This window comes from Lampris incognitus, chromosome 11, assembly GCF_029633865.1.
Source record: "Lampris incognitus isolate fLamInc1 chromosome 11, fLamInc1.hap2, whole genome shotgun sequence".
Lineage (NCBI taxonomy): Eukaryota > Metazoa > Chordata > Actinopteri > Lampriformes > Lampridae > Lampris > Lampris incognitus.
In genome coordinates this window covers 7,149,702-7,175,266 of record NC_079221.1, presented here as the reverse complement: position 1 = coordinate 7,175,266, position 25,565 = coordinate 7,149,702, and the positions used below count along the sequence as shown (strand labels likewise).

At 47.7% G+C, this 25,565-nt stretch overlaps 1 protein-coding gene across 1 annotated transcript in view; it reads left to right on the top strand.

The window, feature by feature from the left end:
• LOC130120473 (glypican-6-like) overlaps positions 1-25,565 on the top strand; it is a 117,412-nt gene that overhangs the window by 20,689 nt on the left and 71,158 nt on the right. Inside the window, exons 2-3 of the mRNA XM_056289022.1 lie at positions 7,922-8,080; positions 24,682-25,073. Of these exons, the coding sequence (XP_056144997.1) occupies positions 7,922-8,080; positions 24,682-25,073 (551 nt within the window). The remainder of the gene's footprint in view (positions 1-7,921; positions 8,081-24,681; positions 25,074-25,565) is intronic.

Here is a 25,565-nt window from a genome sequence, read left to right as displayed (position 1 = left end):
AACCTTGGGGGGGGGGGGTCATCCCAGGGCATCCTCTGTCTGGAGTTTGCATGTTCTCCCTGTGCCTGTGGTGGGGTTAATACCCCTGTCTGTGCCCTTGAGCAAGGCAACGGAAAGAAGAACTGGAGTTGGTCCCCGGGCGCTGCACAGCGGCTGCCCACTGCTCCTAGCTACACAGCTGGGATGGGTTAAATGCCCAGTGTAATTTCCCCACGGGGATCAATAGAGTTGGTATTCAGTTAGAGATAATTGAGTTAAGGATCTAGAAGACCGGTCATTAATGGGAAACAACCATGATTTTCTACATTATCTCAACATATGTTGCAGGGATAACATGGTGGCCCAGTGGTTAGCACTGTTGCCTCACAGCAAGAAGGTTCTGGGTTCGAACCCCAGGCCATCCCAGGTCCTTTCTGTGTGGAGGTTGCATGTTCTCCCCGTGTCTGCGTGGGTTTCCTCTGCATGCTCCGGTTTCCCCCACCATCAAGAAGACATGCATGTTAGGGTTAATACTCCTGCCTGTGCCCCTGAGCAAGGCAACGGAAAGAAGAACTGGTGTTGGTCCTCGGGTGCTGCACGGCGGCTGCCCACTGCTCCTAGCTACACAGCTAGGATGGGATAAATGCAGACAGTCAATTTCATTGTATGTGTGTATAAATGACGAAGTGTTTCTATCCTATTCTATTCTATTCTATTCTATTAGCAGCCATGATACTGTACAGTCCTCTGTGTGTCTCTGAGACGGCTACAACATTGTGGGGACGCCACACAATATCAGTGGTATTTCAGAGACACAAAGGACCGCTGGGTATTATGGCCGCTGATGGACGGTTATTTCTAAAACAAACAAGACTTAATGTTGAAATTCTTGGTTGTTTCCCATTAATGAGCGGTTGTCTACATCCTAAACTCCACCATCTCTGGCCTAGTACCAAAACATAACCATTTCTAATGGTACCTACACTTTCTTGTGATCGGAGCAGATGTCCCAAACAACGTCCACATCCCATCGGTACACTGAAATGCATTGCATGCATGTGACAGAATGTGATTTGACACGAGGTCTCGTGCGGCCAGACCTGCGGTGCATGTAGATTCTCATCACACAGGGACTGGGTGACATGCATCGTTATACGCATGGCATTCCAAGTATTTTGAGAGCTGCAGATACGTTGTGTGTGGAACGTTTTGTCTGTCAGACCGGGCTGACACTTTCCCAACCTCACTGTAAGCGAGTGCGGGTCTGAAAGCTGGAGACAGTCGGGACTTCAGAAGTTCCGCAGCGCTTGAGCCGGATGTCTGACTTCTTACGGGTTTCATGCGCGTAATTCCACATTTGACATGGAAGGTGCCCATTGGATAACATCGGTGACATACCTGCGCCGGAGTCCCGCTTTCCCTCTCCCATCAGAGCCTGTTTTTTTAATCCAAGCATGTGCTCTAGACTACAACACAGGGAGTAGCAAGATGAAATCCTGTGTGTTAATGTCTCCTTACTACCAGGGCGTCTATTTCTGCACTGTGATTCTGAAAACGTTAACAACAAAAACACTTCCTGTGTGTATTAGAAAGCATTGAAAGGGGGCGTCCGGGTAGCGTGACGGTCTATTCTGTTGTCTACCAACACGGGGATCTCCGGTTAAAATCGGCTTGGCGGGCATTCCTACAGACACAATTCGCCATGTCTGCGGGTGGGAAGCCGGATGTGGGTATGTGTCCTGGTTGTTGCACTAGCGCCTCCTCTGGGCGGTCAGGGTGCCTGTCCATGGGTGGGGACTGGAGGGAATAGTGTGATCCTCCTACGCGCTATGTCCCCCTGGTGAAACCCCTCACTGTCAGGTGAAAAGAAGCGGATGGTGACTCCACATGTATGGGAGGAGGCATGTGGTAGTGTGCAGCCCTCCCCGGATCGGCAGAGGGGGTGGAGCAGCGGCCGGGACAGCTCAGAAGAGTGGGGTAATTGGCCGAGTACAACTGGGGAGAAAAAGGGGTGGAAAATCCCCCCCCCCCCAAAAAAAGCATTGAAAGACAATTGAATTTTTGGATGACTGATAATCTATCAATTTTAGGAATAGTTTTTGTATTTTTATTTTTTTTTTTGCATTTTGAATGAATATGTATCCTGAAATGTCCCTTTCGATCACATTGTCAGTTTAAAATTTCAAAGTTGAGTAGCAACATGGCGTTACCAGTGCTTACGTTCAGGTTTCAGCCCAGAAGGTAAAGTGCAGTAGCCACATTACTACAGAGATGGGTTTTACTACTTATGAATGAATAGATGAATGAATAAACAAAAAAAAGTACGCACAATGAAATTTGCAACATTTTCCAAGTCTGCAAAACCCACAAATTATATGCGTTTGCACTGGCCAGTCATTATCGCCAGTGTCGAGCCCAGAACGCATCTCGATTGGCTCAGAGAGAAGTCACGGAGCCTGTCTGAGAAAGCCACAAATTCGCTGTGACATCTGACTTGATGGGCGCTAACCACAGACACCTTGGAGGGCTCATTCACATTTATTGAGCGTCTATTTTTAGCATGGTTATTTGCACCGCGTAATGGAGTAGGGGTTCATAAGTGGCGGGGACAGAGGCAGACATTGATTGGGACGTAGTCCAAGCATCCGCAGTGTAAACGTCACCTGTCTGCTGTACCGTGGATTACCTCTCCACGCTCGGTTCAACAGTGCACTTGTGATAATGGGAATTACTCAGGTTGTTTTGGTGGATGTGGCCATGCTACGCATATCAATTCCGTGGAGTTTTGCGAGCTGTGATTGTGGTTTCACCGCCCGTGATTCAATTATTTGTGGACAGCGGCGTTGTAGTCGGGGGGAGGGGGAGGGACCTACCAGGGCCCAGAAGGGTGTGGGGGCCCTCGGGAAGCCTGGAATTAAAAGTTTGTTTTGGTTTGCAAATTTTTATTTCTAACTAGTTGGTGTCATAACGTCAGTTAAAATTGGCTCCATACATCAGTTGAGGGACTTAAAGAAAATAGTGGAGGCTCTCTGAGGCCCCTCTCACCCCTTACGAAAGGTACAAACCGGTTTAGTCCGCCCCTCACGAGCATCTCTCAATGCAGCTCATCTAGTCCTGTGGCAAGTGACTGCTGATCCAAGCACAAGCACAGAGTCACGTCTTTCCCAAAGAAAGCAAAATCTGGGTTCCAGAAAAGGAAAGACAAGACAGGGAGAGATGATGAGAGAAATGAGGGGAAACAAATGTTGAGTAATTTCTTCCAAAATAAAGGTGAGCTAGGAGCTTTTAAAAGAAAAGTGGCTAGCTAACTCCTACTACCACAGCTGGGTAGCAGCTAGCTAGCTGACTCCTACTACCCGAACACAGTAGGAGTTAGCTAGCTAGCTAGTACTGTAACACACGCAGTATCATACATTTATCATTTATCAGTATCATAGCTGCAACGACGTGAAAGTGATGTATGAGAGACAAAAGAGGAAAGGGGCCCACAGAGACTGCTTATGTATAGGGCCCAGAATTTTGTGCTACACCCCTGTTTGTGGAGGTTGGGTGTTAGGGGGTTAAAATCACAGCACCGCACAGCCACATGTGGCCTTCAAACATCCATCCGTAACACGTTTTGCATTGTTTTATCCCGGCGCTTTTATCTCTTCAAATGACATGCACATGTGCATTGTGGCTCGGCTGCATTTCAGGCGATGTAAAATTCTGATCACAGCGCGAGTCGAATCTCCATCAAAGCTGTTTTTTTTTTTTTTTTGTAGATCTGATCTCAGTGAGCAAAAGCCAATTTTTTTTTCCTGTCCAGAACTGTCACTTCACGTGCCTTGACATAATCGGATAATAAAAAGCGCATGATAAAGGGCAAGTATAGTCTGAATATTTTGCTGAAATGATACCCCCCACCCCCCCACCCCACACACATACACACACGGCCCCTTAACATTTTACAGATTTGGGTTTTTTTTTTTTTTTAAGTTGCGTGTTCAAGTAAACAACACATACATAGACGTCTTAGGAAGCAGTCCATGGCTTTCGGCATCCTCTCAATGTCCATATATAGTTCCCATTCTCAAAAAGGAAAAAAAAAGAAGAAAGGAAACGGGAATGAGTAGTGACGTTTGTCCATGAACACAGATAACGGGGGGGGGGGGACTTAGTGTTCACATTTAAATGAGGAGAAAAGAGATCCAGAAGAATTTTGACACTATCTCTTATTACAGATCGATCGAGAAAATGTGAAATAATTGGGGACCATTTAATCAAAAATATATCTGTTTTTAATTGTAACCTAGCAGTTATGTCCATCCATCCATCCATTATCCCAACCGCTTATCCTGCTCTCAGGGTCGCAGGGATGCTGGAGCCTATCCCAGCAGTCATTGGGCGGCAGGTGAGGGGACACCCTGGACAGGCTGCCAGGCCATCACAGGGCCCACCACACACACACACACACCTAGGGACAATTTAGCATGGTCGATTCACCTGACCTACATGTCTTTGGACTGTGGGAGGAAACCGGAGCCCCCAGAGGAAACCCACACAGACACGGGGAGAACATGCAAACTCCACACAGAGGACGACCCGGGAGGATCCACCAAGGTTGGACTACCCCGGGGCTCGAACCCAGGACCCTCTTGCTGTGAGGCGACCGCGCTAACCACTGCGCCATCTTGCTGCGCAGTTATCTTTTCCATGTAATGAACATCCTTAAGCTTCTCCCTCCATCGTGTTACCGTTGGGGGGGCTGTGGCCCCAGCCAGGAGACTATGATCGTCTTCTTAGCAATTAGAAGAAGGACTCTCAATAGTGACGTCTGATTTTTATCTTCTGCATCTACTGGTAACGCTCCTAATCAATAGCGAGGTGGTTGTAAGGGCAGTTCTGAAAATTCTACAGATCTGATTCTGATCTAGTAGTTGCGAGGCCGACGGATGGATTATCAGTTTTGACTCCTGGGTGGTCCAGATTGAATTCTGGTGGCGGTCTCGCTCTCCGCTTTGAGTATAAGCCCATCTATTATGTCTCGAGTTGGAGGGCTGGTTTTGATCACTTGAATGTGTGATCACGTTTCTGTTTCATTTCCTCGTCAAAGTCGGTTGCCCACGGTGATGGCGTGTGTGAGACTGTGAAATGAAGAGATGAACGGTGTTATGCTGAGTCTGCGTTATCTCTGGGCTTTTACAAATGGCTGTTTGGGAAATTGGAATGATGTAGGTCATTAACCCTTGATTGACTTCGGTGTTTCCCCCCAATGTCATCAATTATGCAACGTGCAGGCAAATGGCGTTTTAAAGAGATGCATTTCTATCTGTTCTCTCCGCTGATTTGAGTTTGATGACCCGTTCCCAGTGACGGCTCTTTCCTCTCAGGTTCGAACACAGACCCCGTTTATACTTGGTTTTAAAATGCTTCTTTTTTGTTTTGTTGTTTTTTTTTTTGTGATCGGATCACAAGTGGACTAATACAAGTATAAAAGACCACCGAAACGTTTTGTGACCCGGTTACTCAAACCACTTGGCGAGGTGGTCTGGGACGCATTTGACCACGTATCTTTAGTAGTGCAAACGCTAATGCGTCCTGATGCGTCCCCGACAAGGACGTAACAGGAAATCTTCTTCTTCTTCGGAGTATGAAATCGGATCACAAGTGGTCAGCAGGACGCATTTGGAGACACGGGCGTAAACGGCGATGTGTCTCGCCGTCCACTTGTGAGCCAGTCGCCCAAAACGCATTTTAAAACCAAGTGTAAACCGGGTCAGAGAGACTTAGAGGGGACGACGTAAGCGTGCTTTGAAGGCTCCTTTAAAAAAAACCAAAAAGTACAAGTGAAATGTGTACGTTTTTTTTTTTTACCCCTCCTTTTCTAATCATATCCACGCCGTAGGTGTGGCGGGAGAGCGTTATGTGCCAGGCGGCATTCTGCTCTCTGCATAATGAGGCCAGTTCGGTTTGTGACTCATGTGCCACGGGGAGGAAGCAAAGCCGAACAGCGGTGGGAACGCTGGTCTTTGTTCACCAGGAGATGGATGGTGTCTGACACAAATGTAATTTCGGGGAAGCTCACAATTCACATTTCCGTTGGTCTGTGAGCTACGGGTGCATGAGGCGCTGGCAGATAGCGGCGAGAGCAGAGCGGCTGAATGAAGTGTGTCTCCCTTTTTATTTCAAACATGTTAAAATAAAATATACAGGCACGTATACGAAAACAAATGGAAATAACAGGGAACATATTTTTGCAAAAAAACTCTCTGTAACTGTATAGCTATAGTGCAGCATAGATAGGGTGTTATGTGCACCATGATTATTGATATATTTTCTTCTCATTTCTATTTCTTATTTTATCTCATTTCTATTTGTTTCTATTTTCTTGTTAGATTTTAGTTTTTTCTTAAGTGTGAGTGTCTGTAGTAGAACCCAATTTCCCCTCGGGGATGAGTAAAGTGTTCTGGTTCTGATTCTGACAACACAAGTAATAACTGGTCCATGTTCGACAAGGCCGCAGGATGAAGTGAAGAACTTTTCTGCTCCGACCCCTTTTTTTATACATTATCAATCACATCAAACCAAAACAAAACTTTCAACACAAAACAAAAGTTCTCAATCAAGAGAAAGCTATCTGGGGGTGTCCGGGTAGCGTGGCGGTCTATTCCGTTGCCTACCAATACGGGGATCGCTGGTTCGAATCCCCATGTTACATCCGGCTTGGTCGGGCGTCCCTACAGACACAGTTGGCTGTGTCTGCGGGTGGGGAGCCGAATGTGGGTATGTGTCATGGTCGCTGCGCTAGCGCCTCCTCTGGTTGGGGGGGGGACTGGGGGGAACAGCGTGATCCTCCCACGCGGTACGTCCCCCTGGTGAAACTCCTTACTGTCAGGTGAAAAGAAGCGGCGGTGACTCCACATGTATGGGAGGGGGCATGTGGTAGTCTGCAGCCCTCCTCGGATGGGCAGAGGGGGTGGAGCAGCGACCGGGACGGCCTGGAAGAGTGGGGTAATTGGCCGAGTACAACTGGGGAGAAAAAGAGGGGGAAATCCGAGAGAGAGGTCCCTCCTCTGTTGCTCTCCCTGAGGTTTCCTCCTATTTCTTTCTCCCTGTTAAAGAGGTTTTTTTTTTAGGGAGTTGTTCCTTATCCGATGCGGGCGTCTAAGGACGGGATGTTGTGTTGCTGTAAAGCCCCTTGAGGCAAATTTGCAATGTGTGATATTGGGCTACACAAATAAAATTGACTCGACTTGATTCTCCGCACAAGTGCATATCATCTCACGTCACAGTCGTCCGCCAAGATAAACGTGTCTTTCGCCTCCGTTTGCTCGTCCCGTAATTTTCCGGCGCCGTTTTGCGTAGACTATTGCGTGTCCCACTTGGCAGCGAAGTTGCTTAAGTCAGTCGGGAATCTTCAGTAGCAGGGCAAGACCAGTCAATTCAGAGGATACTGAGTGAGCTTTTACGCCCCAGTAAAATAATGTGTCGGTATGTCGCTTTATTGGCTCGCCACTTTACCAGGTGGGTTTATTTTACAGTTTGAGCCAAATATAACCCGACTGCATGGACCTCCATTAAAATCTGCCTGTGCGGGGTGGTTGAACAGGAGTCCAGAAGAAGACCTGCAAAAAAAAAAGGCTGTTGCTAAAAGTGCCCTTGACATATTTAGCCTTCAGGAATTTTAGCATTTAATCATTTTGCAGCAGTGTAGTTTTGCTGCGCGTGCTTTATATATCTTCCAAATAACTACAACTGGACGGGACCGTAAAATAAATATATAAGTAAATGGACTTATCGACTAGGTCATTTATGGCTTGGCAAAGTGTCCCATTCAATACTTGGAAAACTTCTTCTTCTTTTTTTTTTTTTTAATGGAGTGGGTCTGTGGCGTGTTATTTCACAAGTGTGATGAGAAAAAAACAGCTTCTTTTTTTCTCCCTCCCTCTCTCTCATGCAGGAGAACATCTCCGTGTCTGTCCTCAGGGAAACACGTGTTGCAGCCAGGAAATGGAGGACAAGTTCGGCCAGCAGAGTAAACAGGACTTTGAGAATCTAGCGGATGAAACGAGTCATGAGTTGCGAAGCACCTTCGTTTCCAGGCATAAAAAGTTCGACGGTAAGTTAATTCCGCTAAATGCGTTACGGAGAATACGTTTGCCAGGGGCACGTTTTTGTTTTTGTGTTTTTGCGTTTTTGTTTTGTGTTCACAGCCAGTATGCTGGAGAACAAAACGCAGTTCAAATCAGAATTTTGCAGACTTCAGATTGCATGTTAATTGGAGGTAACTTGCTTGTTTGTTGATCTGAAGCCGGTCCTTCCCCAAGAGGGAAGCGGATTTGAAAAGCCCATTAATGTGCCTTGGAGTTTAGGGCGTCCTTTGGGTTTGATTAGACAAAACGTGGCTCTTTGCACGGCGGACTGACAGCTCGAGCGAGGGAGGGGCGTGCACCCGTCGACATTATCGCGGGTGCCCGCGGCTCCTGCGCTCTGCACGACCCCCGTCTTGCCTCCGCCGTTAACTCTCTTGACCGCCACGCGCCCGCTGGGCCTCCGCTCCAGCAAAGGAGATCAACTCATTACCAAACCGAACCTCTCATTTCACCTTCCCCAACTCCCCCGTCCTCGCTACTCCTCTACGGAGTCGCATCATTCGAGGTAGTTTTATGAGCATTAATGATCCCTACCCAGCTCCTAACAGTAGGCCGCGCTGCGTGGGAAGCAGCTGCTTATCGCAGCGGACAACAGCGGAGGTGGGGGGGGGGGGGAGTGTGTGTGTGGAAGTGAAAATGATGTCAAACCCCGTAAGCGCCCCGTTGCCGTTTGTCCCGTTTCTGGCTTTTGTGTGGACCGGAATGGAAAATCCCTCTTGCAATGGGGCTGCAGTCTGGGACAAAACTTTGGTGGCGTTTTGTTTGCCTCAAATATTTTGCTGTCTGAAGGAATACGTTGGCAAGAGAAAACGGTGTGCTTATCAAGGACACTTCGGCAGGACAGATGCTCGCCAGTGTGGCTTGAGCGCGGCTCCCCCGGTTTAAGGGCAGTCTCTTTTGTTGTACAACCCTGCTGTCGTGTATAGTACGTTGTAGGACAGCACAGCGTCGCATGGGAGACTTGATTTTTTTAATCACAAATTAAACTGCAGGTCTCCACCAGGTGTAGCCCCCCCCCCCCCCCCTTCTCCGGTGCGAGGACTGAGGCGAAAAACCAGCTGAGGAGTTGGCGCTCAATTGTGGTGTAAAACAGGTTTTTCAAAAGGTTTTGAATCCCCGCAACCACAAGAGGTCCTGGATCCTAGAGTCATAACTGCACAAAGTTATTAGGCTGAACGGGCCAGTAGCATGCGAGAGTAGCAGTGGACTAGGGGTTCCTGAAAAACTCTCTCGAGTAGTCCTGTGCGGGGGGGGGGGGGGGGTTACGCAGGAGGTGTCCTGCATCAATTAAAAGACTATGTAACTTTCCTCCGGCTTGGTCAGGTGTCCCTACAGACACAATTGGCTGTGTCTGAGGGTGGGAAGCCGGATGTGGGCATGTGTCCTGGCCTAGAAAAATCTAGCTAATAAAAACATTTTGCCTGTCAGTCTGTGGATGCACAGCCTCCTAGCTGGACCCTCACGCATGCACACGCTTGACCTAGCTCGGTCAGCGATGGAGAGCAGCGTTGGTCGAGCAACCTAGAGAGTGAATGAAGAGAGGGAGCGGTGATAGCCAGAACAAACGGTTTTTTTTGGGGGGGTGGGGTGTTTGTGTGTGATGTTTTTCCCCCCTTTTCTCTCCCCAACTGCATCCAGCTAATCACCCCACTCTTCCGAGCCATCCCGGTCTCTGCTTGACCCCCTCTGCCGATCCGGGGAGGGCTACAGACTACCACATGCCTCCTCCGATACATGTGGAGTCGCCAGCCACTTCTTTTCACCTGACAATGAGGAGTTTCGCCAGGGGGCTGTAGCGCGTGGGAGGATCACACTATTCCCCCCAGTTCCCCCTCCCCCCTGAACAGGTGCCCTGACTGGCTAGAGGAGGTGCTAGTGCAGCGACCAGAACACATATACCCACATCCAGCTTCCCACCCACAGACACGTCCAATTGTGTCTGTAGGGAGGCCCGGCCAAGCTGGAAGGTAACACAGGGATTCGAACTAGTGATCCCCGTGTTGGTAGGCAACGGAATAGACCGCCACACCACCCGGACACGCAGAGCAAACGTTTTTTTGAAGGCTTTTAATCACCGCAACCAGGAGAGGTTCTTCATCATACAGTCATAACTGTGCACAAAAAATTTTAGGCTGATAGGTCCAATAGTTGGCGAGATTAGCTGCGGACAGTCAGACAGACAGACACACAGGTGCACACACACACTGAACGCATAATCCCCTCCAGGCTATGTGCCTGGCGGGGATAATGAATGGATTCATGTTATTGATCCGCTCCTCACCAGATCTTTCCAATATTCTGTCAGTGTGCGAAGTGTACAGCTCGTTCATGTTTGGTTCAATCAAACCTGGTCAAGGTCGTGAGCAGCCGAGTATCCCTCACACGATAGCAGCCCTGCAGTTTTCAAGGGGTTAATTTTCTCCCCTGATCTCAATGGGAGGATTCAGGCTTGCAAATTAACACTGATGACCATTATCAACTTGATAGATAACGGCATTAGGATGGTAACCATACTCGGTGAGGTTGATTGGACATGAAATCTGACCTAAATAAGGCTTCAACAGTAGGGATTTGAATTTATATCTCGCACAAAGAATGCAAATTTTGCACGATGTGCCGACCTGTTCGACTACAGGGCAATGAAGAAGTGGCATCATTTCACAGCATTAACAAGTTATATCAGCCCTCAATCTTCGGAAAGCTGTTGAAGATAAAATTAGCGCTGGGTTCGTATATTTTTCCTTGCCGTTGCATCACACTGTCTTTTAGGGGAGGATCTGCGTCCGCCGTTTCTTCGATAGCTCGGAAAATTCAAGGCGATAAAATGCGGAGCGAGCCAAGTAGCGGCCTTGATTCAGCCATGCAACTCTGCAGACAGAGGAACTGGATGCACTGTGCAGTGCATTAGTAATGCTCTTCAGGAACAGTGAGACTCACTTTGTTATCTCTCTCTCTCTCTCTCTCTCTCTCTCTCTCTCTCTCTCTCTCTCACTCTCACTCTCTCTCTCCCTATCACAGACACGCACACTCAGGCATGCACCTGTCACTGCACCTCCCAGGCGTTCAGCAAATTGTGATAAAAGAATTCTGCAACACCAAAGCATGAAGGATCTGAATTGTGTTCACACTAGTCTGAGAGGCTAAATTCCACTCACTAATACTTGCGAGGTAAAAACCTTGAAGGACCGCTTTGATCGTGTGGGGATGAGAGAAGTGACTTACTTATTTAGTGTAAATACCTCTGTGGTATGCAAGGTATGGGGCTGATAGAACCTGTTCTGAAGAGGTCACGCAGTTTGTTAATAATGAGCGGGGCACTTGTCGAATATTGTAGACGTTTGCCGTAACGTGGCAGATATACCAAAGGAATAACTTGAAAACTGATGTAACAGGGGGCGTCCCGGTAGTGTAGTGGTCTATTCTGTTGCCTACCAACACGGGGATCGCCGGTTTGAATCCCCGTGTTAACGTCCGGCTTAATCGGGCATCCCTGTAGACACAATTGGCCATGTCTGCGGGTGGGAAGCCGGGTGTGGGTATGTGTCCTGGTGGCTGCACTACCGCCTCCTCTGGTTGGTCGGGACGCCTGTTCGGGGGGGGGGGATAGTGTGAGCCTCCCACGCGCTAAGTCTCCCTGGTGAAACTCCTCACGGTCAGGTGAAAAGTAGTGGCTGGCGACCCCTCGTGTATCGTAGGAGGCATGTGGTAGTCTGCAGCCCTCCCCGGAGCGGGGGTGGAACAGCAACCGGGACAGCTGGGAAAAGTGGGGTAATTGGCCAGATACAATTGAAGAGAAAATGAGAGGGGGGGTCTGATGTAACGACATCCGAGCCACTCCACCAAGTGCATGGCTGAAACAATGGTGGTGTCAGTCAGCGATATCGGGAAACGTCTCTGTGAAGATTACCTCAGACAGATGAGGGCGAGGTTGATAATGGATAGTTTTGCTATTTTTTTTTTCCTTCAAGAAGGACAAAACGTGCTCTTGAAATTATTGATGCTTTTACGATGCGTGTGTATATATACTATATATATATATTTATTTGTTTTTTTGGGTGCATTAAGACAACTGACTTCAGATCAGTTGTATGCCTCATAGTAACTGTGACCCTCACTTGAATATTAAATATTATCACTTCACAAACTGGTTATTAAATGTAATTGCATGCACACAAACTGTTTATTAAATATAATTACATGCACATAAATAGCATCAGAAGAATCGATATTGGAGTTTATTGACAGATCCAGTTTCTCTGCTCCAAACCACTTTTGGCTTTTGCCTGGTCTGTCTGCTGAGGTGAGTCTGAGTCCATCTCTTCAGCTGAAGTATTCAAATTGCCAAACATTAATCAATCTCGCCATGGAAGATAGAGTGGTCTGGTGATTAAACAAGTTTGCGATGAAAATATTTAACTTGATTATGTGTTGGCTCCGCCCTGCATTGAGAAAGTGAGACACGGAGAAGGAGGAAATAAGGTTCGGTACTGTAAGGGTTGCGGTACATGTTTTGGAGAATTTTTATGGACTGAGACGGGCGACGTTTGATTTTCTGAGGCACTGAGCTGGTCTTTTGTTCTACCAGTACCCTACTGCTAACACAGGCTTATTGCAAACAACATGTGAAATAGCCACGGGGGGGCATCCGGGTATCGTGGCGGTCTGTTCCATTTCCTGCCAACGCGGGGATCGCCAGCTTGGTCAGATGTCCCTACAGACACAATTGGCTGTGTCTGCGGGTGGGAAGCCGGATGTGGGTACGTGTCCTTGTCGCTGCACTAGCATCTCCTCTGGTTGGTCAGGGTGCCTGTTCGGGGGGGACTGGGGGGGAATGGCGTGATCCTCCCACGCACTACGTCCCCCTGGTGAAACTCCTCACCGTTAGGTGAAAAGAAGCGGCTGGCGACTCCACATGTATCAGAGGAGGCATGTGGTAGTCTGCAGCCCTCCCCGGATCGGCAGAGGGGGCGGAGCAGCGACCGGGACGGCTCGGAAAATAGGATAATTGGACAAGTACAGCTGGGGAGAAAAGGGGAGGGGGGGAGAAATAGCCACCAAACAGTAAAAAAAATCATCTTGAGTTGCTGCAGGTCTGCAGGTACCATTACTGCCCTCAACAACTTTTAAGTGCAACCTACAATACTCTATAGCATGTTGTAATTCCAGAACACATGAAATTGTCTTTCATTTTCATTGGTCCACACTCTCTTACTGTTGCGTTATGCATGACGTGGCAGAACCAAAGCCTGTGATTGCAAACTCAGCCTCGGTGATTAATTATAGATCACTTATATGCATGCGCTCATTCCTGCAAGCGACAGATGTTAGCAGGCGGACATTTGATATACGTTGACCTTGGACTAACCTGAACCTTAACCCCGACCCTAACCCTACTTCTAATGCGACTCTGATTGGATAAATGCTGTGACAGCCAAGGGACACCATGTCAAAGGTTGATCTGAGTACATCCCCCCACTTGCAGAAATCATGAAAAACTCACTTCATACCACATCGTGCTCACGTGTATTCACGATCATAAATTCTGGTTCTAAACCCGAGAACAATAACAGGATTAAAAAAATTTGGAAAAAAAAAGGTCCATGTAATTCAACTTGTAACTTGAAGTATTGAACTGCAGTGTGGCATTAGCCGTTCTCCATCACCCAGTTTTTCGCCTCTAAAATTCTGTATGGAAATTTTTAGAGGTCATTGATCCAAAATCAGGAGGCAATGGGTTCACTTTTCTCCAAAACAAGGCAGTTTTCCACATATCGCATGTGAGCAGCTAAATAATATTTGAGTGATTAATGGGGTTACTCGGTTGTCAATGCGATGTCTTTCTTAGCCCACTCTTTTCAAACTGTCCCATGTATTATATGAAACAGACGCTATTGGGTTACAGCAAACAACTCTCAAATGATTGCCTATTGCCAAGAAACTCAATGTCAGGATGCCGGGGGTATGTCTGTCTTTTGCTTTTTTCCAGTAATATACTTCTTCGGGATACATATGATTCCTGGAAGCATGCATAAATAAATAAGTGTTATTTTGATCGGCCGCTGTCAGTACAGTGAATGTCATGAGTAGGGCTCCAGTGAAGGAGGAAATGGGGTTTGACCAACAGCACTTAGATGCATGACTCCGGGCACCCCTCCTCCTCCAGGGACCGACTGCCACTCTCCATAATTTCATCAGTGTCGAGGCAGATGCCATGTGCAGGTTTCGGCTCTACAGCGTTCTGCTGTCAGGAGACTCTGTGTCTGCTGAGGGTCTCTGCTGACCTGCGCCACTTGAAATTCAAGTCATTCACGGCCAGATGTGGATTTTCAGCCTTTTTTTTTTTTTTGCCAATTTGATTAGAATGTTAGAGCCTTGGTCGTTTAGAGATTCCGAGTGTTATTACATCTTGTAAGCGGATATAACAGAAACATGGAAGGGTGGGAGGCCCTCACCCTGATATTTGAGCCGCCAGAAGTGTTTCTTTCCGGGTCTCTCTCCGGGCGATTTACGAACATGTGATGATTTAGAGCCTCTTTACCATGCGTTTAACACCTGGTTATGAATTACCACCTACACGGAGGGTATGTTTGTGTGTGTCTCGGTCTTCGTGCAGTCTGCTATGAGCTTTAGCGTGGCTGACAGTAGCAGGCCAGCCCACGCTTACCTGACACTGCGGCCTATGTGTCACAGTAAGAGGGCACAGTCTCCACTATGCCAAGACCATCCAAGCAGAAATACAGAAATATCCCACAGCACCCCAGCCATGGCTCCGCAGTAAAGAAGCTGCGCCAAGCTAAGAGAGAAAACAACAGCGTCTCAGCGATCAATGCCAATAATACAGCCTCTGTTGCTGTAATATATTATAATTTCCCTCTGTTTCCTAATTTATGCTTGTTAACAGCTTGTCCTTTTATATTTCCAGTGCTTTGCCCGTAATCCGTACCCCGAGACCCCAGGAAACAATACCTCCACTCAGAGATATTAGAGAATTAGGAGACGCACTGAATTCTCTCCCACCTAGCTCATTAAAGACAAAGTCAGGGGTCTTAATTACTAATCAATTGTTGGCCCTCTACTGATCGCCAACACCATGGGGCTGTGGAGCCAAACGGAATATTAATGGAGTCCGTTCTCCACAATTGATCTTATGTGGAGTTACTGACTCTCAAATACCCTTATTAATGGCTAAAAACTCCTTTGGCAATTTATTAAGGAAACCCATACGAACTTTTGCAAATATGTATTGAAAAAAAACAAACAAGCAGATGGACTCCACCATACGTATGTTGTCATCAGTCCTGGAGACTTGGGCCAAAAATGCATTCTCATCCCATGGCATCATATATCAGCATTTTTGCCAAAGCATCGATATATGACACGCAAGGTACCCTTTAGCATCTGTATGAGACATGATGGGTGTTCCATAGACTCTGCTGTTAAACTTTCTGCTTGATATATGAATATTAATGACCATACAGGTTAGGTAGTGGTTTAGCCCCATATGTGACCCTGTCTCTTCGTAACCGTCTGTTACTCTGAGATCGGGTTACATTAGCTTGCTATAGGTCACTTTTACCGGTTTTCGATCAGGTATTGCATCTTTGAAGGCATGCTCATGTTCCTAAAGGTTCTCCGCAGTCCTGCCAGTGGGGTAAAATGTCTAGCCGGGGTGAAACCCGTGTTTAAATCCAATGTTTCACTGGCCTGCGCTGTTGATTTTGAGTTTGAAGATGGCTCTGTCTGCTGCACTTCTTTTCTGTATGTTACGGTAACATACAGCGCCCAAAGATGGCTGTCTGCTGCACTTTTTTTCTGTATGTTACGGTAATGTACAGCGTCCAAAGATGGCTGCCTGCTGCCCTTCTTTTCTGTATGTTACGGTGACATACAGCAGTGTCCAAAGATGGCTGCCTGCTGCACTTCTTTTCTGTACGTACGGTAACATACAGCGATGTCCAAAAATGGCTGCCTGCTGCACTTATTTTCTGTACATTACGGTAATGTACAGCGACGTCCAAAGATGGCTGTGCCTGCTGTGTGAGAGCAGACGGACCATCTTCAAACTCAAAATAAAGAGCAATGGACATTGAAATATTGGATTAGGCATTTGTTTGACCCCGGATAAAAATTTTACCCCACTGGCAGGAGGCCTTGGAGATCATAAAAATGCCTTCAAAGGTGCAATAGTTGATTGAAAACAGGTAAAAAAAGTGATCTTTTTGATTTATTTCCAACATCTGCCTATAGTACGCTAATGTATCTCCATCTCAGAGTACCAGGAGGCTACCAAGAGATGGGGTTACATATGGGGCTAGTAGTGGTTTATGGTAAAGGTTAGGTAGCAGTGAATCCACCATGTTTCATACAGACACTGACCTTGGACATTATATTGACGCTGTGGGGGAAAAAAATCCATATATGATGAAGTGGGACGAGAATGGACTGGAGGGTTGCTATTTCAATTCCGTGAACTTCCTGAAAATGATTAGAATGAAAATGGACAGGTAACAATTCTCCTTCAATCTACAGCCCCTGTTGAGGCGGTACCTAAAGGTGTCGAACCCTCAGCCCCCTCGGCGGACTCTCAGTGGCCAACAGTTGGAACACTTTGGTTGCACTGGGAAATGTGTTCCAATGTAATTTGTAATCCCATCCATCCATCCATTATCCGAACCGCTTATCCTGCTCTCGGTGTCGCGGGGATGCTGGAGCCTATCCCAGCAGTCATTGGGCAGCAGGCGGGAAGACACCCTGGACAGGCCGCCAGGCCATCACACAGGGCCGACACGCACACACATTCATACCTAGGGGCAATCTAGTACGGCTGATTCACCTGACCTACATGTCTTTGGACTGTGGGAGGAAACCGGAGCACCCGGAGGAAACCCACACAGACACGGGGAGAACATGCAAACTCCACACAGAGGACGACCCGGGACGACCCTCAAGTTTGGACTACCCCAGGGCTCGAACCCAGAACCTTCTTAATGTGACTGCACTTACCACTGCGCCACCAATTTTTTCTTTTTTCTTTTGTTATGTAATTTGTAATCCCAGTCCTTATAAATTGATAAACCAGCAAACTATCAACATCATCAAGTTCGCCCTCTTGATTAGGGAGTTGAATGTAGAGATTTGGGTCACCTTAAGGAACAAGGAAAATGAATCCTTTGCCTTTTCCTTCCTGTTTTAGAAGTTGTGGATGGATGTCTTTTTTTCCCCTCTTGCTTTTAACTGCCAGTATGTGAGAGACGCAACGGCAACTCAGGAAAAAAAAATATCACAAGGCAGTGGAGAAATAAAAGGTCAATCTGTCATGTTCTCAACGACGGTGACACAGCACTCAGAACAGTCCACTCCAGACAAGCACTCCCCCATCAAACCAATCACTGACCCACCTTTTGAGTGACAGCAGGAATTGGAAGCCGTTCCCCTGGCAGCAAAAGTGCTGGTTTCATGCAGATGCATGAAAGATAGAGGATGAAAGATAGGAGAGGAGCACACAGGCACCATGTGCCTTACACCAGGCAGTTCTGTTGAACATAGGGCAACATATGCCCCCCTCAGCAGCTGCCCCACCCCTCTTTTGTTGGGTGTAGTGCTGCAGGAGAGGACCAATAGTGCCACTGCTGGAAGTAACAGTCTGCTGTCAGAAGAACAACGAACCACGTGACCCATAGAAGCCTCCTGATAAATTCATTCAAAGACTTGGGAATCAATGAGTTCGTAAACTTTTGTTTTCAAGTGCACATTTGAGTAGGACCAGGCAGGGCGTCCGGGTGGCGTGACAGTCTATTCTGTTGCCTACCAACACGGGGATCGCCGGTTCGAATCCCCATGTTGCCTCCGGCTTGGTCGAGCATCCCTATAGACACAATTGGCCGTGTCTGCGGGTGGGAAGCAGGATGCGAGTATGTGTCCTGATCGCTGCACTAGCGCCTCCTCTGGTCGGTCGGAGCGCCTATTGGGGGGCAGGGGGAACCAGGAGGAATAGTGTGATCCTCTCACGTGCTACGTCCCCCTGGCGAAACTCCTCACTGTCAGGTGGAAAGAAGTGGCTGGCGACTCCACATGTATCGGAGGAGGCATGTGGTAGTCTGCCGCCCTCCCCGGATCAGCAGAGGGGGTGGGGCAGCAACCGGGACGGCTTGGAAGAGTGGGGTAATTGGCCGAAATGCAATTGGGGGGGAAAAAGGGGGGGGGGAAGAATAGGACCGAGAAAGATTTCACACTGGCCTATCAAAAGGGGGGTTCAAACCCCCCAGGTCATCCTGTGTGTGGAGCTTGCATGTTCTCCCCGTGTCTGCGGTGGGTTTCTCCGGGCGCTCCGACTTCCCCCACCTTCCAAAAAAAAAAAAAAGACGTGCACGTTAGGGTTAATACTGCTGTCTGTGCCCCTGACCGAGGCATGGCAAGACGAACTGGAGTTGGTCCCCGGGCGCTGCACGGAGGCTGCCCCCTGCTCCTAGCTACACAGCCAGGCTGGGTTAAACGCAGAGCGTAAATCCCCTACGGGGATCAATAAAGTATCTCAAAATCAAAAAAAAAAAGAGAAAAAGATCCATTCCATTTCCACAACTGTTATGTTTTTTCAGAAGGTTATTAAACTGTTCGATAGGTTTCCTCCGTGTATTATCTGTGGATAAGTGATGCCGGAAGATGCCGTCGAAGGGATTTGCTTTGTAATTGATGGCAATCTCCAACGTCAACGCACAGGCATCGCTGAATGATAACCATGTGTTGGGTCAGTGGTGAGGCTGCACCATTTTAGCGATAGGAGGGCTGATAAATGATCTGCCAAGCCATGACGAATGTCGGCGAGCGGCCACTCCGCTGTTTTTCCCGCGCGTACCATTAATTATGCTGTCACCCTGCTTTTCCTGTCACCTCACGCCTGCTTCCCTCTACCGAGTTACGCTTTACTTCCCGCACGTGAATCTTCAATCTGAGTAAAACTTCTGCCGCCGGTAAACATTAACGTGGGTTGATTTACATCAGGGGCGGCTGGGCTACTGTATTAGTGCAGACGCTTTCGAGTGTACTTTGAAACCAAAGGGAAAATGTTTTGTTGGTAATATCCCGAGAACATCTGTCAGGTCGATGCCTACCTTGAATTGTTTCTGCTCCATTACTTGGGACGGTGGACTGGTTAAGAGAAGCCCCGTATATAAGGAGGCTGTTCGTCACATTTCACAAGATTTTGCCATCATTAACTCCTGTCAACAGGCCACTTCCCCGCTGTGATGCTTTAATGAATGCGCACAGCAGCTGTCAAGTCCGTCCACGGCGATCTCAGTCGGTCATGCACTAAAGGCCGAATCAATCTGAAGCCAGAGTCTCGCCTCGTCTCCCAAATCTCCATGAATCTAGCGTGCCTGTGCACGGAAGGTGCACAGCCTGCTTATTTTCCCCTCGTCGCAGCTCCTAGATTTACAATAGCGATGCTTCCTTCGAGGAGGTCGCAGGAAATCAGTGACATCTCTGACATCCGGACGAGCGACGCTGAATACAGAGCGGCTCCATTTTCCGGTGACAGGATTTGCCATAGACAAAGTGAGCAGGGCTCTGTTTGGACTCTGCACAGCTCCGAGGAACGGGAGCCAGACTGGGCTTCATCAGCAAAACCTGCAATGAACTCCTTGCAAGTCGGGCGAGTAACCCGGCCCGCCAGACGCTCCAGGATCAGCGCCCTCCAGGATCAGCGTCCCCCAGGATCAGCGTCCTCCAGGATCAGCGTCCTCCAGGATCAGCGTCCTCCAGGATCAGCGTCCCCCAGGATCAGCGTCCTCCAGGATCAGCGTCCCCCAGGATCAGTACCCTCAAGAATCAGCATCCTCCAGGATCAGCGTCCCCCAGGATCAGCGTCCCCCAGGATCAGCGTCCCCCAGGATCAGCGTCCTCCAGGATCAGCGTCCCCCAGGATCAGCGTCCTCCAGGATCAGCGTCCTCCAGGATCAGCGTCCTCTATGATCAGCATCCTCCAGGATCAACATCCTCCAGGATCAGCATCCTCCAGGATCAGTACCCTCAAGAATCAGCGTCCTCCAGGATCAGTGTCCTCCAGGATCAGCATCCTCCCATCTCGTGGTTCTTCATTTGGACCAATTTCTTGATAACGAAGATGTATCAGTGGTTTTGTGTGAGCGTTCCTCATAAGTTGTAATCTCTGATGTTCCTCCTTTTTAACGCGCCATTGTGAAATATGATCCTTTTCATGGCTTTTGAGTAATTATATCAAGTTGTCTTTTTTTTTTTTTTTTTTAACTAAATGTTTTATTCACTGAATTATAGTGAGTTCGTCCATAATGTGAGAGTTAATTATTAATCCTTATTATTCTGGAAACACTGCATAAAATTATGTCGCATATTCTGAGCACACTAACAATAAAGTCTCCCTCAATTATGATGATTTTATTTAATTAATATCTCGGCTGATACAAAGGGGAAGGGCCTTGACTTGGTACAGATATTTTTCTTCCGTAAATGTTAATTCTTAATGAAATTAGTCTCAAAGCTGTCATTAATCAGAGTGCATATCGCTCGGCACCACAGACTATTTTCATTAATGAAGTAGAGTTGTTGAAGGACAAGTCAGGCTTGAAACTTTGCATAATTAAATTACTGCACACTGTAGTCCCCCATTTAGTTTGAATGGTCTCAAGAGTGCTGAAGAATGACGGTACTGTCGTCAACCTCAAAGCTTTTTTTTTTGTTTTGTTTTGTTTTTTTTTGTATGTAACTGCAAATGTACCAACTGAAAAAACATGGTATATCCCTCCTCATTAATACTGCTCAAAAGGAAAAAATACTCCATCGGTGGTGGATAAAAAAGCCATGTTATGTACTGTAATTATCTCCCAAAAGACCCAAACATGTCACTTATGTCCAACAACAACAGCTCCATTATGGGAAGAAAAAATATATGAAGCCAAAGTTTGGGTTCAAACCAGCAGTTTCTGTTATATCCTCATGTTAACATATGTGCTGTCTGCAAGCTGGGGTTCATGAAAAATTGCATCATTAAATATTTGCCTTTGTTACACTTTTGAGTTTTTTCCCCCCCACCTTTTCCCCCCCCAGTTGTACTTGGTTAATTACCCCACTCCTCCGAGCCGTCCCGGTCGCTGCTCCGCCCCCTCTGCCGATCCGGGGAGGGCTGCAGACTACCACATGCCTCCGTTGATACATGTGGAGTCGCCAGCCGCTTCTTTTCCCCTGACAGTGAGGAGTTTCACCGGGGGGATGTAGCGCGTGGGAGGATCACGCTATTCCTCCCCAGTTCCTTCCCCTCCCTGTACAGGCCCCCATACCGACTAGAGGAGGTGCTAGTGCAATGACCAGGACACATACCAACATCTGGCTTCCCACCCGCAGACGCTGCCAATTGTGTGTAGGGGCGCCTGACCAAGCCGGAGGCAACATGGGGATTCAAACCGGCAATCCCCGTATTGGTAGGCAACAGAATAGACCGCCATGCCACCCGGACGCCCGTCTTGTTTGGTTTTTAAGTAAAAATGCACAAACGGTGATGCAGTGGTCTAGATGGGTAGCTCACCGAGGAGAAAGTGGGTATACTCTCCTCTCTATTTCAGTGGCTTTTGGCTGACGGGTGCTCCGGGTACGCACCGCTGTGCACAAACCTCAAAGTTGTATCAAAGAGAATGTTTGTACTGGTCTGAAATAATTCAGTTGTCAACGACGTTCTCGGGCGTTTGCGTGACGCTCATCTCCATTTAACACATTTTCCCCTCGGTAAACTGGCCGTGAATAATCCGTACGGGAATCAAAATGCTATTTCGGTCCAATTCCCCGCGGAATAAGCGTAGTAATTAACACTATACGGCATCACAGGAATGTGCAGGGACACGGTAATGAAAAACAACCGAGATGTTACCGCACAGAGGATAACTAATTGTGATGAAAACGGATGGAGGAGCGATGGTGGAAATGAAGCTTTGTCTTTGTGTGTATTAAGTGATTGAATCATGAATTATATCTTCTGTAATGAAAGCAGACTTTGATGTAGTTGTTTCAGACATAGTTTAGTAGCGTAAGAGTTACACGTCCTTATATACTTAGGTAGTAATCTAAATTTTTGTTAATTTCCTCTGCATTGCAGAGCCCCCCCCCCCTTTTCTCCCCAGTTGTATCTGGTCAGTTACCCCACTCTTCCAAGCCGTCCCGGTCGCTGCTCCACCCCATCTGCCGATCCGGGGAGGGCTGCAGACTACCACATGGCTCCTCCGATACATGTGGAGTCACCAGCCGCTTCTTTTCACCTGGCAGTGAGGAGTTTCACCAGGGGGACGTAGCACATGGGAGGATCACGCTGGTCCCCCCAGTTCCCCCTCCCCCCGAACAGGCGCCCCCGACCGACCAGAGGAGGCTCTAGTGCAGCAACCAGGACACATACCGAGAGACGGCCAATTGTGTCTGTAGGGACGCCCGACCACGCCGGAGGTAACACGGGGATTCGAACCGGCGATCCCCGTGTTGGCAGGCAATGGAATAGATCACTGCGCTACCCAGACACCCACATTGCAGCGCTCTAATGAGCACTTCAACTCCATTCCATTCTGCAATTTGAAACATGCACATCTGTGAGAGCAGGGATGGATCTTCTGACAGATTAGCCGTGGCGGCGGTCTGAGCGCGTGACGTGGCCCAACTTCAGCTACTTAAGCGACACTCGTTGATTAAAAGCAAGGCGTCGGGGACGGTGCCATAGTCCCAGTGAAGAACATGTGCTCTTGGTCTGCGGGTCTGCAGAAGTAGACTGCAGCCAACCGGTAGAAATGGCCTTGATGCGATCACCGGTACATTTTTTAAGAGATAACTTATCAGTCTCCTCTGATTAGTCTTCGGCTACTTGCCTCCGTGCTCTTAATGGTACGGAGATGTTGTGAATCCTATTTAAATTTAATCCGAGCCCTTGAAAGATAAGACCATCTTAATGGATAGCAGATGGTAAAAATATTATTACCTCATCCCCGTTTCTGGCCAGCCGCAGAGGTCATGCGGTAAACAATGAGATGGGCTCCGAGAGGAGAATGATCCAGGCAGTCAGACTGCAATGAAAACCCATAGACATAATAGCATTCTAGCTATGGTAACGCAAAAAAAAAAAATTATATATATATATTTTATTGTTCCCCATCTCACGGCTTTATGCTTTCAATATAAGGGCCAATGTTTAAGCATGAATCTGTATATATGAAGTAGTTGTGCTCTATCCAGCCTTTCTATCATAGTGGCTGAAGGTGCTCTGAGTTTGCAGGTGAGGCTTGGACAAATACAGAACTCTTGCAGCACAAATATATGAGGCTTATTGCTTTCCAGAAACACAGAGACGAGAGTTGCCAGTGCAATTTCAAAACTAGTTTTCTGGAGACGGAATCAACAGAAATGTGAAGCCTCTTAACGCCCTCGTCGTTTTATTTATTTATATTTTTGGGTTTCTTTGTTTGTAAGTACATTTGCTTTTGGTATTGCAATCAAGCAGAGACTATCTTTTTAAACAGATCTCCATCCAGCAATCAGACATGCTTAGTTAGTGTAGTTTTTCTTAGGTTGATCATGACATTTCAGTAGACCAGTTTTTCAGTTTTCCCCCTGATGTTTGGATGTCATCATCATCATCATCGGCGGGCACTCGGGGTCGTGACCGTCCTCCTTCTTGGTCCTTGTGGGTCTTCAGGTGGGCGAAGAGGGCGATCCTGGAGCCGCATATTTTGGTGCAGTGTGGGCAGGGCTGGGAGGTGATAGTTGTGGGATTGGTTTTGGCCTTTTTGGTGGAAACTCCCTCCTTGCCGAGTCTGCGCTTGTCTTCTGCAGCACGGCGGAGATCATTATTATAAAGTGCAGCTCCTTCCTGGACAAGTTTTCTCCAGGTCGTCCTGTCGGTTGCTGTGTCCTCCCAGGTCTTAGGGTCTGTGTGACATTTTTTGATGTTCGCTCCTTATACCTTTTTGACCTCCCGGGGCACGTTGTCCTGTGAGAAGCTGGGAGTATAGGACTTGTTTTGGAAGGCGAGAGTCAGTGAATGTATGTGAATTTATATGTTTGGATGTATAAGGTGCACCACATCTATTTACTGTGACATATCCATGGAAACATAGACCCTGTTTACACTTGGTTTTAAAATGCGTTTCGGGCGATCGGATCACAAGTGGACAGCGAGACACATCGCCGTTTACACCTGTGTCCATCATGCATCTCCAGATGCATCCTGCTGACCACTTGTGATCAGATTTCATTACTCCGAAGAAGAAGGAGAAGAAGATTTCCCGTTACGTCCTCGTTGGGGACGCATCGGGACGCATTAGCGTTTACACTACAGACCACCTCGGCAAGTGGTTTGAGTAACCGGTTCACAAAACGTTTTGGTGGTCGTTTACACTTGTATTTAGCGCCGTCCACTTCTGAACCGATCGCAAAAAGACACATTTTAAAACCAAGTGTAAACGGGGTCATTGTAATTGTGTGGCAAAAACAGAAGTTTTACAAAAGTTCTCTGAGAGTAAATTTTCACTTTTCTCTTCCCACCCCCCACCCACCCCTGACACAGAATTCTTCCTGGAGCTGCTGGAGAACACGGAGAAGTCTCTCAACGAGATGTTCGTAAGGACTTACGGCAAGCCTTACTTGCAGAACTCGGAGGTCTTTCAGAACCTTTTCGCCGAGCTGAAGCGCTACTACACGGGAGGCAACGTGAACCTGGAGGAGATGCTCAACGACTTCTGGTCACGCCTGCTGGAGCGCATGTTCACGCTGCTCAACTCCCAGTACGTCATCACCGAGGACTATCTGGAGTGCATCAGTAAGTACACCGACCAGCTCAAGCCCTTCGGAGACGTGCCCAGGAAGCTCAAGGCTCAGGTTACCCGGGCATTCATCGCCGCACGCACGTTTGTCCAGGGGCTCTCCGTCGGTCGGGAAGTGGCCCACAGAGTATCTAAGGTAAATGTGCACGTGTCCTCATCCAAAAATTGAACTGACAGGACGATAGAGGCTAATTTCACTGTCATGGCTGAGTAGCTTTCAAATGAATATATCCAGAGCGAGGAGCCGGTACAAATCAGTTGCTTATTACTGTGTACAATTATTTTGGGTTTGATTTAGGAGGTTTGAGTGAAAATAAATCTTAACTGTCTATCCTACATAATTTTCTACAAGCCCAAGGCCTCAATTAGTATTTCCGCGTTGAGATTTATGTTTCTTCTCCAGCTGCGCATCCAAAACAAGTTTCTAGCTGATAGTTTTCTGAGTTTCCTCCGTTTCCTCGCTCCATGGTGCCTGTTTGCAGGCAGACGGGGCTCAAGGCTGGCCTCGCGGGGTCCATCTAGTAAACAAGCTGGGGGAAAGGTGTTTGGACTGTTCGGCGGAAATATCTAGACAATGATGTGTAGATAAAAGAAATGTCGATGTTGGTATCTCCATTGCCCAATATTT